This window comes from Gymnoscopelus braueri, assembly GCF_963280865.1.
Source record: "Gymnoscopelus braueri genome assembly, chromosome: 4".
NCBI lineage: Eukaryota > Metazoa > Chordata > Actinopteri > Myctophiformes > Myctophidae > Gymnoscopelus > Gymnoscopelus braueri.
The window spans coordinates 35,141,034-35,154,943 of NC_137605.1; the positions used below are offsets into that span (position 1 = coordinate 35,141,034).

The 13,910-nt window shown below is 40.6% G+C and overlaps 1 protein-coding gene across 2 annotated transcripts in view; it reads right to left on the minus strand.

Annotated features, from left to right (window-relative positions):
• Window positions 1-9,082: 9,082 nt before the first annotated feature.
• mtbp (MDM2 binding protein) overlaps window positions 9,083-13,910 on the minus strand; it is a 47,714-nt gene continuing 42,886 nt past the window's right edge. For both annotated transcript variants that reach the window (XM_080427029.1, XM_080427028.1), the window contains exons 21-23: window positions 12,491-12,604; window positions 11,396-11,461; window positions 9,083-10,042 (exon numbers count right to left, since the gene is read on the minus strand). In XM_080427029.1, the coding sequence (XP_080283155.1) occupies window positions 10,004-10,042; window positions 11,396-11,461; window positions 12,491-12,604 (219 nt within the window). In that variant the 3' untranslated portion in view covers window positions 9,083-10,003. The remainder of the gene's footprint in view (window positions 10,043-11,395; window positions 11,462-12,490; window positions 12,605-13,910) is intronic.

The window sequence follows — 13,910 nt, forward strand, 5'->3', positions numbered from 1 at the left end:
TCTCACCAGTATGGTTAGCCAAGTTACCACTACCACAAGTCCTCAATAAACTACAGTATACTGTATACAAAACTCACCTACTAAGTTAAATACAGCCGTTTTTCTCATGTCAAGGACGTATATATCCGTCTTTTCAAATCCAGGCTCCAGCCGTTAACCGATTATTATTATTAAAATAAAATTGGGGGGGGGGGGGAACGTCCAGAACCCACGATAACGTGATCCGAAGATTTACTGCTCCATTCACTTCCTGGTTAACTTATTACTTTAAAATCCTGTATCTCGGCTCCTGTCTAATTTTTTTTTTTACTATGTATTTTTGGCGAAACATGCAAACAGCTGGGTATAAAAAGAGAACGGGAGGTCACAATGACATTTTTTTTTTCACGGAAGCACAGTGATTTCCTCCGTGATTAGCAACCATCAGGGGATCATACTGGAGATAAATATTCTGTGGTTCTTGAAAAAATTGTCAGAATGCTTGAAAATGCTGGCAGAAGCTACCTGCCAGCATTAAAGCCCCTGGCAGTGAATGTATTTATCCAGCATGGATACACATTTACGTACAGCTAGATTCAGGAAGCGCTGAATGTTTACATGTCAATTGGTGACTCCTGAAGCACTTAGAAAGCAGCATCCTCCCTAGAACAGTGGTTCCCAAACTTTTCAGCTCGAGACCCAAAATCCAAATTTATCTCCCTGAGACCCAAACTTACAAAAAAAGATATAGCCGATCTAAAAGAATTGTGAGCGGCTATGACCTATTGGCTATTTTCAATTAGCTAAATAAACTTTTTTTTTTATTAAATTTTTTTTAAATGGGTCCGCGACCCAAAGATGGGTCCAACCCAGTGTTTGGGATTGGGGAACCCATGCCCCAGAATCTACAGTATAGCTTGGTGAAAATGTTTATTCTTCCCCTTCACCATGCCAGGCACTCACAGAATCCAGTAACTTTAACTCTCAGAGCGCACAAATGGAACCATTCGGACCCGTAGCCATGTGGCTCTCTCTGAGTTGCAAATGGGTATAAATTAACTCTCATGATTGTACTGTGTATGTGTCCACGGGGGGGGGAAGCCGTTCCTCTACAACCCTTTTTATTTATTCCATTTTGTTAAAACAGCTGATGTTTCAGCTCCTCAGAGGGGCTTCATTAATGTCCCTCCCCTTGATGTCATGTTCTGTGATGAGAATCCTCTGAGTGCAAGTCGTCTTGTCACAACAGGATGTTCATTTGAACTTCAATGTCATTGAATATCCTGATACATCAATTATTCCATCATCAGTTCCTGTCATCATTTGATAGCATGCCATGTCCCAGAGGCACACAATGGTATGAATGCAAGCACATTGTCTTCACGATGTCCAGTTCTCAGGGACAGAAGAGGAAACGCAAGAATAACCTTTGTGTGTGTGTGTGTGTGCGTGCGTGCGTTTGAATGTGTGTGTCTGTGAGTGTGCGCGCACTCCGCGCACATGACTGCATTATTACTTACTAATAATAGCTTGGTAGTTAACTACTTACTGTAATAATTTACTGTCATACACACACTTCCTCACCCCTACTATTTTAAAGTAGTTGTTTTTTTTAGATAGGAGAGTGAAGAAAGACAAGAAACCAGGGGCAGAGAGGGGAGACATGCCATACAGTGGGAGTTGGATTCATAACGGTCCTCACTACTCACAATACTGTAGTCAGCCAGTACACTAACTGGATAACACCAGGCATCCCAACCCTCCTCTATTTTAGTTCATGATCAGGTTCCCATTACAGATAGCAGCTGTGTACTCTCTGTGTGTGTGTGTGTGTGTGTGTGTGTGTGTGTGTGTGTGTGTGTGTGTGTGTGTGTGTGTGTGTGTGTGTGTGTGTGTGTGTGTTGTGTAAAGAAAGTGAGAGTGAGAGGCAATATAAGGAAATGTTTGTGGGAGGTTACAGAGCTAACAAGAAGACAGGCGACAATATGAGGATATGAGTATCTGTTCCGTTGTCATGTCATTTGTGTTCTGCCCTAATTGTGAGGAAGCATGTCTCCCAGTGTGTGCGTGTTTGTGTGTGTTGTTGCTGAGGAAGTAATTTGTCTTCTAGTCTATCATTAGATAATAAAAGAGGAGAGAGTGAGGAGAGTGTCTAGATTACTTGTTATCTCCACCAGGAGGGCGGAGGATCTTGCGTTCGCTCGTCTGTCTGTCTGTCTGTCTGTCTGTCTGTCTGTCTGTCCTCAGAAAAGTTTTGTGAATTACCATAATAACTTCAGACACACCATATCCCTCCCAGGCTAATGGCATACTGTCCATACATGTCCATGCCGATCTGGTTCAAGCTGTCCGTCCAGTGCATGGGATCTACACTGGCCAGTTACAATGCTCGTGTCCGTTCACCTCAAGCCAGAAGGAGTGAAATTCACATTGCACATCATAGTTGATAATCTATGAAAATATATATTCCTTAGCATATCTCATAGTTGCTCCAACATCATTCTTGTTAAGTATTAATCATATTGTTGAACACTAATGACGATCGCAACATGGCAGAGGTAGAGATGGAGAAAGAGAGAGGAAAAGATGGCTAGAGAGCGGCAGACATTCAGTTTGCATAATCCATCACCACATGACAGCATCGACTGTTATGCTATCATCAGAGAGAGACAGACAAAGAGACACCGTTCGGGCTACCCACGTCTGATTAACACAAACATATATCTATAAACGTTAACATACCTAGCACTTATACACACGTACTGTATGTGCACATGCACACAGTTAAGCTGTGGCTTGTTTTGAAGGTTATGTAATCACTGTTCCTATGGTGGCAAGTTTACACACTAGAGGTTCGGGCCGCTATGCGGCCCTCACGCCTACTGTACGTTGCACCACCGATCCGACTGATATGCCCATATATGGAGATCTCTGTATCTGTCAGTTCCTGTCCCTTTTATGCCCATATATTGAGATCTCTGTCTCTGTCAGCCCTTATCCCTTTATGCCCATATATGGAGATCTCTGATGTCATCAGTATATGCCCATATATGGGCGTGCTCCCTTTTGTGCCCATATATGGAGTTGACTGATTTGTTTGCGGCTGATGCCATGACGCCACATTTAGTTTAGACAACACACTCCATATTTGGGCATAGCTGCATTGGGAACTCATATGGTTATGGCTGAGTCATAGTGAGTCATGGATCCCTGATGTCGTCAGAAACTGCTGACGTCGTGTTGTTGTACATGGCCATATGCGAATGGAGTTCTATTGTATACGTTCGCCATCTTTGAAGTTATAGTCGGGGTGTTAACTTGATTTTTAAAATGACATATTTATAGTTATGGTTATAGTTTCATTCATTCTTGGTGTGGACGGCCCTTTAGGCCATGCCTCCTCCATTATTTCTATGAGTCGGCAGAGCAGATACAAGGAATGAGTGCTAGGGGGTGAGGTAGAGTCTAAAGAATGAGCTTTCAGACTACAGCGGAAAATGGGGACTGAGTCTGCAGAGTTATATGTCTGAAATGTGGTTCTTTGGGAGGACAAAATTCGAGCATGCACCCACTTGGCCTATATAGGGGAGCATCATCCTGGTTGGCTGACACATGTTGATTTGATAGGTTTCTGCACCATGGTGTTACATATACTAAATATTGTACTCGTATATTTGAATCTTGCCAGATGGGGAAAGGGTGAGTGAACTTACAATATATATACAATATATAACGCGCACGCACACACACACACACACACACACACACACACACACACACACACACACACACACACACACACACACACACACACACACACACACACACACACACACACACACACACACACACACACACACACACACACACACACACACACACACACACAATCCTTGAACAGATATTTGTTGGAAAGTTGATGAGAGTGTAACACATATTATGATAATATACAGTGACAGCAGCAGAACAAAGATCTACTGCGGGTGGTGAGGAGGAATACGGGGATTGTGTAGGTGTCCAGGGATATGGTGTTAGTGGGCTGTCTTAGGATAGGTGACAGTGCTTTGGAAGAATGTGTTAAGGAACATCTCCCAGGGGGTTTGGGAACAGATGGTTCCAAGTCTGCAGGTGCAGTGACAATTATATACATCTGATCGTTGCTCTTCAATATTAATGTGTTGTTGTTGGAAACTCTTAGTCATCACAAAAAAAGTTAGGTGTTGAATTTGATGTTTTGGCATTTTTTGCGGAACAAAAAAAATAAGCCACAATGACATTCACAAACTGCCTCAGTTTAGTTATATATTATACCACAACAGCAATGTTGTCACCAAAACATTCATTGAAGGTGAAATAATGTGATATGTGAAGTCCATTCCAGATGCCTTCTTCCTTATATGCTTTCTTCTCTAATGACTGTTTTACAGAATGTATTGACACTGCATTCTGTCAGAGAAGGTACTGTATCCCCCATCTCTTCACCTTCTTCTTTCAACACAGCACTTCTCCAGGTATTAACAATACAGTTATATGTTTGTGCCGCAAAGATTCTGGAGAAATCGCTAGCTTCAAAGCAGAATGCTTTTTGAAACTAAAAAGCTGAAGGCTATGTTAAAGTTGTACAATGCAAAATCACAAATAACGATTTTTAGCAACCTCTGCTGGTCACTACCGTCACTGCATACAATTTCCCTAGTCCTCGATTACCCAGAATTCCATTCGTTTTCACCGGAAGCCGGAAGCGTTTCAAAAAGCGATCTTTTAATTGTTTTATACTATCTACGGATCGTTTCTCTTAGCCAGTGGAGCATTAGTTACCATGAGCTGTGCTTTCTTTTTCTGTTCTTTTTCGATCTCCCAATCCTACATTATCTTAAAATCAGCGTGAGGTTCCTTTTTGTTAATAGCGCGGTAGTTCCTGGCCAAACAGGAAACCGTTGCGGTAGTTCCTGAGGACGTCGGCCACGACGTCATGACGTTGGCCAGGAACGTCATTTTCCCGGGAAAGTCCCCCCCGTACACGTTCAATAGAAAATATATAAATAAAAGGCTTCCGGGGGTGAAATTCACGGAGTGGGTGTTGTGAAACTTTTGCCACTCGCAAAAGATATACAATTTAACTTTAGTTTTGTTGAAAACGTTACCTAGTATTACTTTAAGTCACCAGTGCTGTTTTGAGATTTCAGATTTAAATTGTTTTTTTATTTTATTGTAATTCTGACAAACATGACCTCAGTCTTGGCTTTATTTTCTCTAGCTTTGATTGAGACGTGTTCATGTTCTTAATCTTAACCATTAAAACCTCTAAGATTAAGGGAGCAATGAGAGAGTGGTGCACATTTTGTGTCATTTCAAACGACACAAAGTGATGTTATTGCGAACGCGGAAGGAGACCAAGTGGAGCTTACTATGTCACCGTGCTTGGGTTGTGTGTGTGTGTCTCTGTCCGTCTGTGTTCACGCTCTCATTGGCTCGCGCCCCCATGTGACTCGAAACTCCGTGCTGAAATGCCAGCAGCTGCACTGCCTGTATACAGCCGCCAGAGTGCGGCAGAGTGCACTACTACAGTGTGGTTGAAATATAGCAGCCACAGTCAATCTGCGTTCGCTTCCAGCGTTCGCGCGTCTTACTTGTCTTTATATTATGTTCTGCTTTTATCAGAACCTTTTCCCCAGTTGAATATTTTTAAAGAGATGTTTGCCGATTTCATGGTTGTGTGGATACAACATAACAATAATAGCGTTACTTCATCAACAGATGACTTTTGTAACAGATGAACTGGTCTGGGGGGGACGCGATTAAGACAGCAGCACTGGCACATCGCAACAGAGCATGTTTACACAGTGCAACGATCCCATGTGTGTGGGAAGCACACTTTCAAATACATTCTCTTGAAAAACCACCACTTGTAAGCCAACGTGCAGTAGTACATTTTCGGGAGCACTGGAATATTGTCATGCTCACTCTGCATCCTTGACAGGGGGCGGGCGGACGGACAGACAGGCAAACACACACGCATGCGTGTGCGTGCACGTGCGTGCGTGTAGTATATGATTGCCTCAAAATAGTCGGATAGTTGTTAATTGTAGCTATTTACTCTAATCCAACCGTGCCGGTCCAGACCAAATCTGCCAAGGGCTATTATGTTTTTTTTGCACTGGCAGTGCAGTGTTGGGTGGGAGGAGTAGGCCGAAGGCTCTACATCCTCCCGTTGGGGGCTCCTCACTGCAGGTGAGACAGTAAGATTCAACAGCATTGACAACACACATAAATGTGTGCGGGTTGGAATTAATTGGCATACGAACAAACTAGGGAGAAAAGGGGGTAAACTAGAAAGGTGCAATTCTGGGAAATTGCAAGTGTGGTTGCCTCGATCATACCTATGCCCATCGGGACCCAAGGAATCCGCCGGGAGACGTTCTGTTAGAGGCCGTGCAAAACATGTTCAACATATTCAAATTTGGTGCTGATCGGATCCTGCGTTTTTTTTTTTTAAAGAAATAGGCCCCTCCCACAAATTTTACAAGCCAATTAGATTGTCACATCACCCCTGAGATCATGTGTAAGTCATTCGGAGGGGATTGATCCACCCCCCATTGAAAGTCAAGATTTTTTGGGGCGTATGTGGTAACGGCAATAAATTGAATCGCAAACCCGCACGCTTTGAGTCTCCTACCGAATACATTAGCATCTTTCCGCTGGTCATCAAATTAATGGATTAGGAATGCAATAAAAAAAAAAGAATCTCCATGAATTCAACGCTTCATGGGGTGTGTAATTGTTAGACACTAAGCAATTATTTTTTGGGTGAACTACTCCTTTAACGTCAGCGTAAACAAAGATTACTTTTCGGAGTTAAATAAAAAATGAGGATTTTAAAATGTACCGGTAGGCTGCAGAAAAGGGAAAAAAAAGTATAAACGACTGCTAATGTGGAAAATGCAAAGTAAGACTTATGGGGAGAAAGTATGTAATTATTGGGGCAGAGAAAAAAAAGTAAAGTAACAAGTAACTTGTTACTTTTGTCAGGGAGTAATATGTAAAGTAATAGAATTACTTTTTAAACAAGTAACTAGTATTAGGTAATATATTACTGTTTTTGAGTAACTTGCCCAACACTGATGATGATTATTAAGTATGGCGGATTACAAGTGTTTTGCCATTGGCACGGCAGGCACACTTAATAAGAAAGAAGAAAGTCGTGAAAGTACTATAGTGAAAAGCGAAAAAAAAAAAGGCTGTCCAAGATCAGAATATGAGATGGTAGCCAAGTTCACCCCTACATAATGCTCTTCCCTCTTCCTCTCTAATTTAGTCTTTCACTGCTTTCATTCAACATGTATCTTCATCCTTAATTTATTGTTCTTGGTTCCTCTGGATCATTGTATAACTGAAAGCTGACATTGCCTTGTTTTGTCCAAGACCAAGCCAAACCATTAATAATCTATAGTAAAATGTCAAAATGTGCGCCTAGAAAACAAAAAGAACTATTCCTTTTTGAGATAACAGAGGTATCTATGGACCACTGACAATATTTTGCCTTTATCACTTTATACAAAGGACAAACCAGTGATATCTATTATTGGATATCTGGCTGTGCATATTAAGTAGCCTAAGAAGTTGTGGGCCATTTAAGGTTGTCAAAGTTTGCATTTAAAGTTGTCAAGGTTTGTTCAGATGTTTTAATTTGTTTTGTTCTGTTAAAGTTACACAAAGTACCTACAATCATTGTGATAATCATCCCTTCAGGGACATTCTGCTGAGTGTTTTGCCACCGAGACAGGACAACACAGCTGTAATCTACACTCACTTCTCAACATGTATGAATCCCATGAGATGGAAAAATTAATAAATAACTCAACTGCACACGCAGCCAGACACGTCCCTTAAGAAGAGGCTGGATCACACACACACACACACACACACACACACACACACACACACACACACACACACACATACACATACACATACACATACACACATACATACATACATACATACATACATATATATACACACATACATATACACACACACACACATATATATATATATATGTGTGTGTGTGATCTTTATGTTATTTTTTGTTTCCAATTGCCCCCCCTGGCAGCCCCCACTTTGAAAACCTGTGCTATAGAGTACAGAAGTCCTGACGTCACTCGTTCATCCCCTGGGTCATAAAGTAATTTAGCTATGGAGAATCATCTTAGAATCGTCTCATATAAGAATTGTGGTCCAAAAATAAACAAACTGTCTCGGCGAAATTGTCAGGGAGGTGGCTCTGTAGCGTTTATGATAGTCAGTCACTCATATTTGATACAGTCTGTTTCTGGCGAAAACATAACTAATTCGGCAGAAGTAACATTAGCGGTTTCTCACCGTCAGTTAACACTTTATATCCATAAAAGTCAAATCGCTGGGATCATTTATTTATCTTTGTAACACAGTTCTTATTTGACGCGATATTAAAGACGTCTATGGGAATTCAGAATGGGGGTGGAAAACCGCGACCCAGGTAGGATGCGTAAATTACGTCAGACTTCGGTGCTCTATAGGATACTTTATAGAGGCCTGGAGACTAGTTTCAGAAAAGCCACAATGCCAGGATATTAGTGCATCACTCAGTCTCTGCATCCAATAATTCTACAATATACTCTAGCATCTCACTAGCTTTAAGTATCACATCTTGTCAGCACACTCAGACAGCTAGGCAGGGTTCCTCACATTATCAGTCTGTACCAAGGACAAATTAGAGTTAATTGATGGTAGTTGTCAATGAGTTATGAGCACCATACTGTGTTGGATGGCCTGTTGCTTTGTCCGGATAAGAACAAGGAACATTTACATCTTATCAGTTATATGTTATACATAGTTCTTAAGAGATACCAAATACTGCCAACCCACTGACATTCTCTCTCTCTGTCTCCCTGTCCCCCACACACACACACACACACACACACACACACACACACACACACACACACACACACACACACACACACACACACACACACACACACACACACACACACACACACACACACACACACACACACACACACACACACTTCACAAATCTACATTCTTCTTTCATAAGATCCCAAAAACATTTATTGTTACAAACAGTAAAACAAACTCTTATAATGATGTTAAATACATTTACATTTTAAAATCATTTCAGGGTTCGAAAACGTAAAAGTTTAAAGTTTAGTAAAAGAAGAGTATTAAGAATTAAATAAAAAAGAAAGGACTGAAATGCATCGGAAAATAAAACGAAAAGGTGTGCCAGCGAACATTATCTGTATCCTTGTTGTCAAAGAACCAGTACAGACTGTGTCCTTGTTGTCACACACAACCAGTACAGATTGTGCCAAGTATGGATTTCTTTTAGTTTATCCCCTACAGCTCTGTTGAACACTTTGGCTTATGTTTCATGGCACGCTTCAACTGGTTGGCAAGATATTACAGTGTTTGGACACAAGTCAAAACACACAGACACCAATACAATACATGGCACAAGAGAGGCAAACACAAACACAAGGAATCAAATAAAGTATTAAAGTTAATTAAATCATGCTTAGTCTAATCATTCACCACTAATCAGAGTTTTAAGAAGAATGCAGATTTTCAACACATTCTGTATGTTCAGAATCCCAAGTTGATGATGCTATGAGAAGGCATGTTTCATGGCTGCTAACAATACATGAACAACGGTGAGACCATCTTTGTGGACTCACAGACTAATTTGCCCGGTTCAGAACTGTCAGCACTACAATTATAACAGCCCATGTGATGTGTAAACACTCAGTCAACTGATATAAAGTTCTCAATCCATGTTACCTGAGAACAAAGATGGATTCTCCTTCAACCCCGAAAACAAAACATGTCTGCAAGAACAAGATAATGAATGTGGAAAAGAGAATGGCAAATGACACAGCATCCAGACGCACAGCGCTACTGCGGTGACTTTCTTAGATTCTTTATCAAAAGGCCAGCATTTGCTGTCATCTCTTTCTTCTCATCACTTACTTGAGGCCTTTTCCAACTCCCAGTCAATGACCTAGAACAAGAGGAGAGATAATAATCAAAAGCTTATATCAGCCATGTCATTTGGCATAAAACAGTTCAGTCTATATGAAATAGATGTATACCTTTAATACCTACAATATATTCATAATCTGTCTGTATAGTTTATTTATGGTTGTGTGACAAATATCCAAGACTTATTATTAACTAGGGAGAGTCGATCATCTTTGAATGTCAAGGATTTTTGGAATAACATATATGCATGAATACCACATATACACATACGGTTATGCCAATTGCCCTTGAACAATTAACTATACTACATGGTCCCTGTCACTGCGAATATAAGTAACCCGCACTGTTGGTTTGGTGAGGGTGTAGAAGACAACCACATGTCTTCTCTGTAACAGATGGAGTCACTAGCCACTTTTTTTTTACCTGACAGTCAGGAGTTTCAGGGTGTAACACGTGTGGAACAACAGGCTGTCCCTCCCAATTCAAGAACCCAATCCCTGGCAGGTTTCCCACCCATAAACGCAGCCAATTCTGTTACTTGGAGCATCAGGACAAGCACGAGGCACCGTGGAGAAATCGAACCCCAGTCTCCACAGTGGTGGACCCCTGCACCGCCTGGACGATCGCAAATACTAGGGATGGGCAGGTTAAGTGATATCCAAATTTGAGAACTCATATTAAATTATAGAGTAGAGCAACCTGAACAGGCTGGTTAGGAAAGCTGGCTCTGTCGTTGGGGTTTTGATCGATTGAATACTTAATTAGACAGAAATGCAAACAGCACAGGGTCATATATTTGGGCTAAAAGGAGAACACAAAAAAGTCCTGGGGAATGTTTCCATTGTGGTCCCATGTATTCAATTAAAAAATACAATGTCATCAACAAATATAAAACACTATACAGAGTAGAAAAGGGGGGGGGGGGTAGGCAGTTAATGCCATCTTATTCTATGGGAAAAGTGAGATTTACCCCCTTAAAGATGGATTTTCAGGCCTGTTCTGCAGGAAGCCAGCGATCCACATTTTTAAGGGATTGTGTCAGGGCATTCCGCACTTTGGTGGCAGTGCAGTAGAAAGAGAATTTACCCATGTTTGTTCTATAGGTGGGTGGTAACGCTCCCTCTAGTATTGTGGCTGTCGCTCACTTTTTTGATGTAGTTAGTCAGATATGAGGGTATTGAGGGCAGAGCCCCTTTGACTATCTTGAAAGTCAATCTCATTTTTAATTGCTTAACCCCGTCTTCTACCCTGAGCCATCCTAGACTAGCAAAATGTGTTGGTAATAGGTGTTACCCTGGACGCAGTGAAGAAGGTGGCGGAGGTGCGTATAACGAGGAAGCTGGACGCTATCATGGACAATACTGTATGTTACCTGTTTTGCGTTAATGCTGGCTGCCTTCTTCATCTCCTCATGCAGTCCCCGAGATGTCTTCAAGTCCTGGAACAATCAAAAGAGGAGAGGAGAAAATTCTCAATATTGACCTTTAAAGCTGGACCTCATTTTATTACAAACACATAGAGAACACATGTGGAAAACAAAATGAAAGGCAGTCACAATAAGGTTCTGTACGTTTGTGTGTGTCAACAAGTACTGTTGACACAAAACTGTTACATTTTTCCAGGATTATTGCAAAGAAAAACCTAAACAAAACCATAAGAAAAACCCACACGGCAGCAACTTAACAATTACAATTTAAGGAGCAACGTTATGTTAGTTTGTTCTGACAAAAACCTTGGTTGTAGGTGCTAAAATAGCTTAGCTAGCTAGCCATGTGGTCTTCAAGATTGAAGATTCTTATTAAAAAATCTTATACAAGTACATAAGAGTAAAATTCTTTAGTTTTGGTTCCTCAACATTTGATTTGAGTGTCTGTAAAGGTTCTTGAAAAAGTTCATCCATTCCAGCGATTATGTTAATACATTTATTGAACAATGGCAAGTATTTCCAAGGTAGGCTACTGTTGTGATTTCCACTTCTAAGAAAAATGAACAATCCACAAGTACAGTATAAGTCCCATTACGAACGCTAAGAAAGCCATGTGGCTCCATTGTCCTTAAACTATCCTTCCACTAATTGCCAAATTACCCCCTAGGCTGTGCCTGAAGAACGCCTTTTCTATCTCTCTTAACATGACAGTCCACATATAATGTTTTTTTTTTTGTGTAATATTAATAAACTTAGTAAAGTACAAATGAATAAGTAGGTCTACTGTATATATTTGTTTCATTATAATAAAATGAAATGTTGAATAGAACATATTTTCTGGTGTTAAATAATAACGCTGGTGTCCAAATATTGGCTCCCACAGTGGTGATTTGTTGAAGCTGCAGACCTGGCTATGTTTCAAAAGAATTAATTTCTAACACTAGCCCCCTGATAATTCGATGAAGATAAAAGGACAGGTACTACAGCATAAAAGGACAGAGCTACTGTATTAGTGCCTATGTGTGAAACGAAGTTACTAACCTTGAGGTAGAATTTGGAGATTTCAAACAGTTTTTTGCTGCAGACATTGAAGCATTTATGTTCGGCAGTGAGCCCATGGTGTTTCAGTGTTTTGGCTACTACCTCCTTCAGCATCTGATGAGAGGGGAGACACACAAATAGATAAACAGACGTGTACCACACTTCCATACTACACACACACACGCACGCACGCGCCCGTAAGTAGACTTGAAAAATCATAACACCCACCTGCATTAATTTCCTATATAACCGTATGCTCATTTGTTCTGATTCTAATTATAACCATAACATGGCCCATTTTCAAAGTTGAAATGTTGTAAGGACATCCTTAGTTACGTATACACATAAATATATGTGTGTACACATGATCTACACGCATTGTTATGAGTGCACATGGAAAACTCCCAACATTTTCAAACCAAAAAATAAAAAGACGTTTTTCACCCCACTCGCACCCCAATGATTATTCTGGGGAAATGTCATAAATGATTACGACAAATCATTGGTGCCATTCAGTCTCAATGGGGTTAGGAGGGCTGCTTTTAATCTTTGTCCTGAATAAACGAATATTTTTGCATTGCGCCAACTGTTCGCTCCAGAACTCATGTTCAGGTGATAAGCCTGTTTGCATAGTAATCAGACCAACCCAAGGTCTTTCAGCTCGGGATGCAGACTATGTGATGCATGTGGGGAAGGGTATCAGTGTTTGTGTGTGGATTATGTGTGAGCATACAGTATGTATGTGTAAAGTATGAGAGACCGAACATGTATATTATAGTACTGTAGGTGTATGTTACGTGGAGGTGAGGAGCAGGTGAGCAGGGTGATAACTTACAGTTCTGGTGTATCTTTGTAGTAAATTGCAATTCTGTGGATTCAGAAAATTACTCATTGTATTCAGCTCAATCTTGCTCTATTTCATTGTCTTTCTGTAACAATGGGTCCCATTTCAAGTGTAAAAGGTAACATTTGTATGTAACAGTATGTATGGACATGTGTTAATACCATGGAATAATATTCTAATGTGTTTGTTATGTAATTTATAATGTCCTGACCTGCTGGCAATTGGCTTCAGTGGGCCCCATTTTCAGTGTAAAGCCAAAAATGTTATATGATTTCAGTATGTGTATGAGCACGTGTTAATGCTATGGAATTATATTATTCTAACATGTAATGTAATGCCATCAGATTCATGCACGTGCAATCAAGGCCTACTGTAGATTAAGAACTGCACTATCAGCGCTGTTCTTTAGGATTAATGACACCTGCTTTGTCTCTGACACTGTGTGTCGTTTTGGATTAATGCTTACTTCTGCTTTGACTCTGGTGCACTTGATTCACTGTTGACAAACTGTACATATATCCAACTGTACACATACTCATTGGCAATAAAGGCAATAAAAAAATACATATACACACA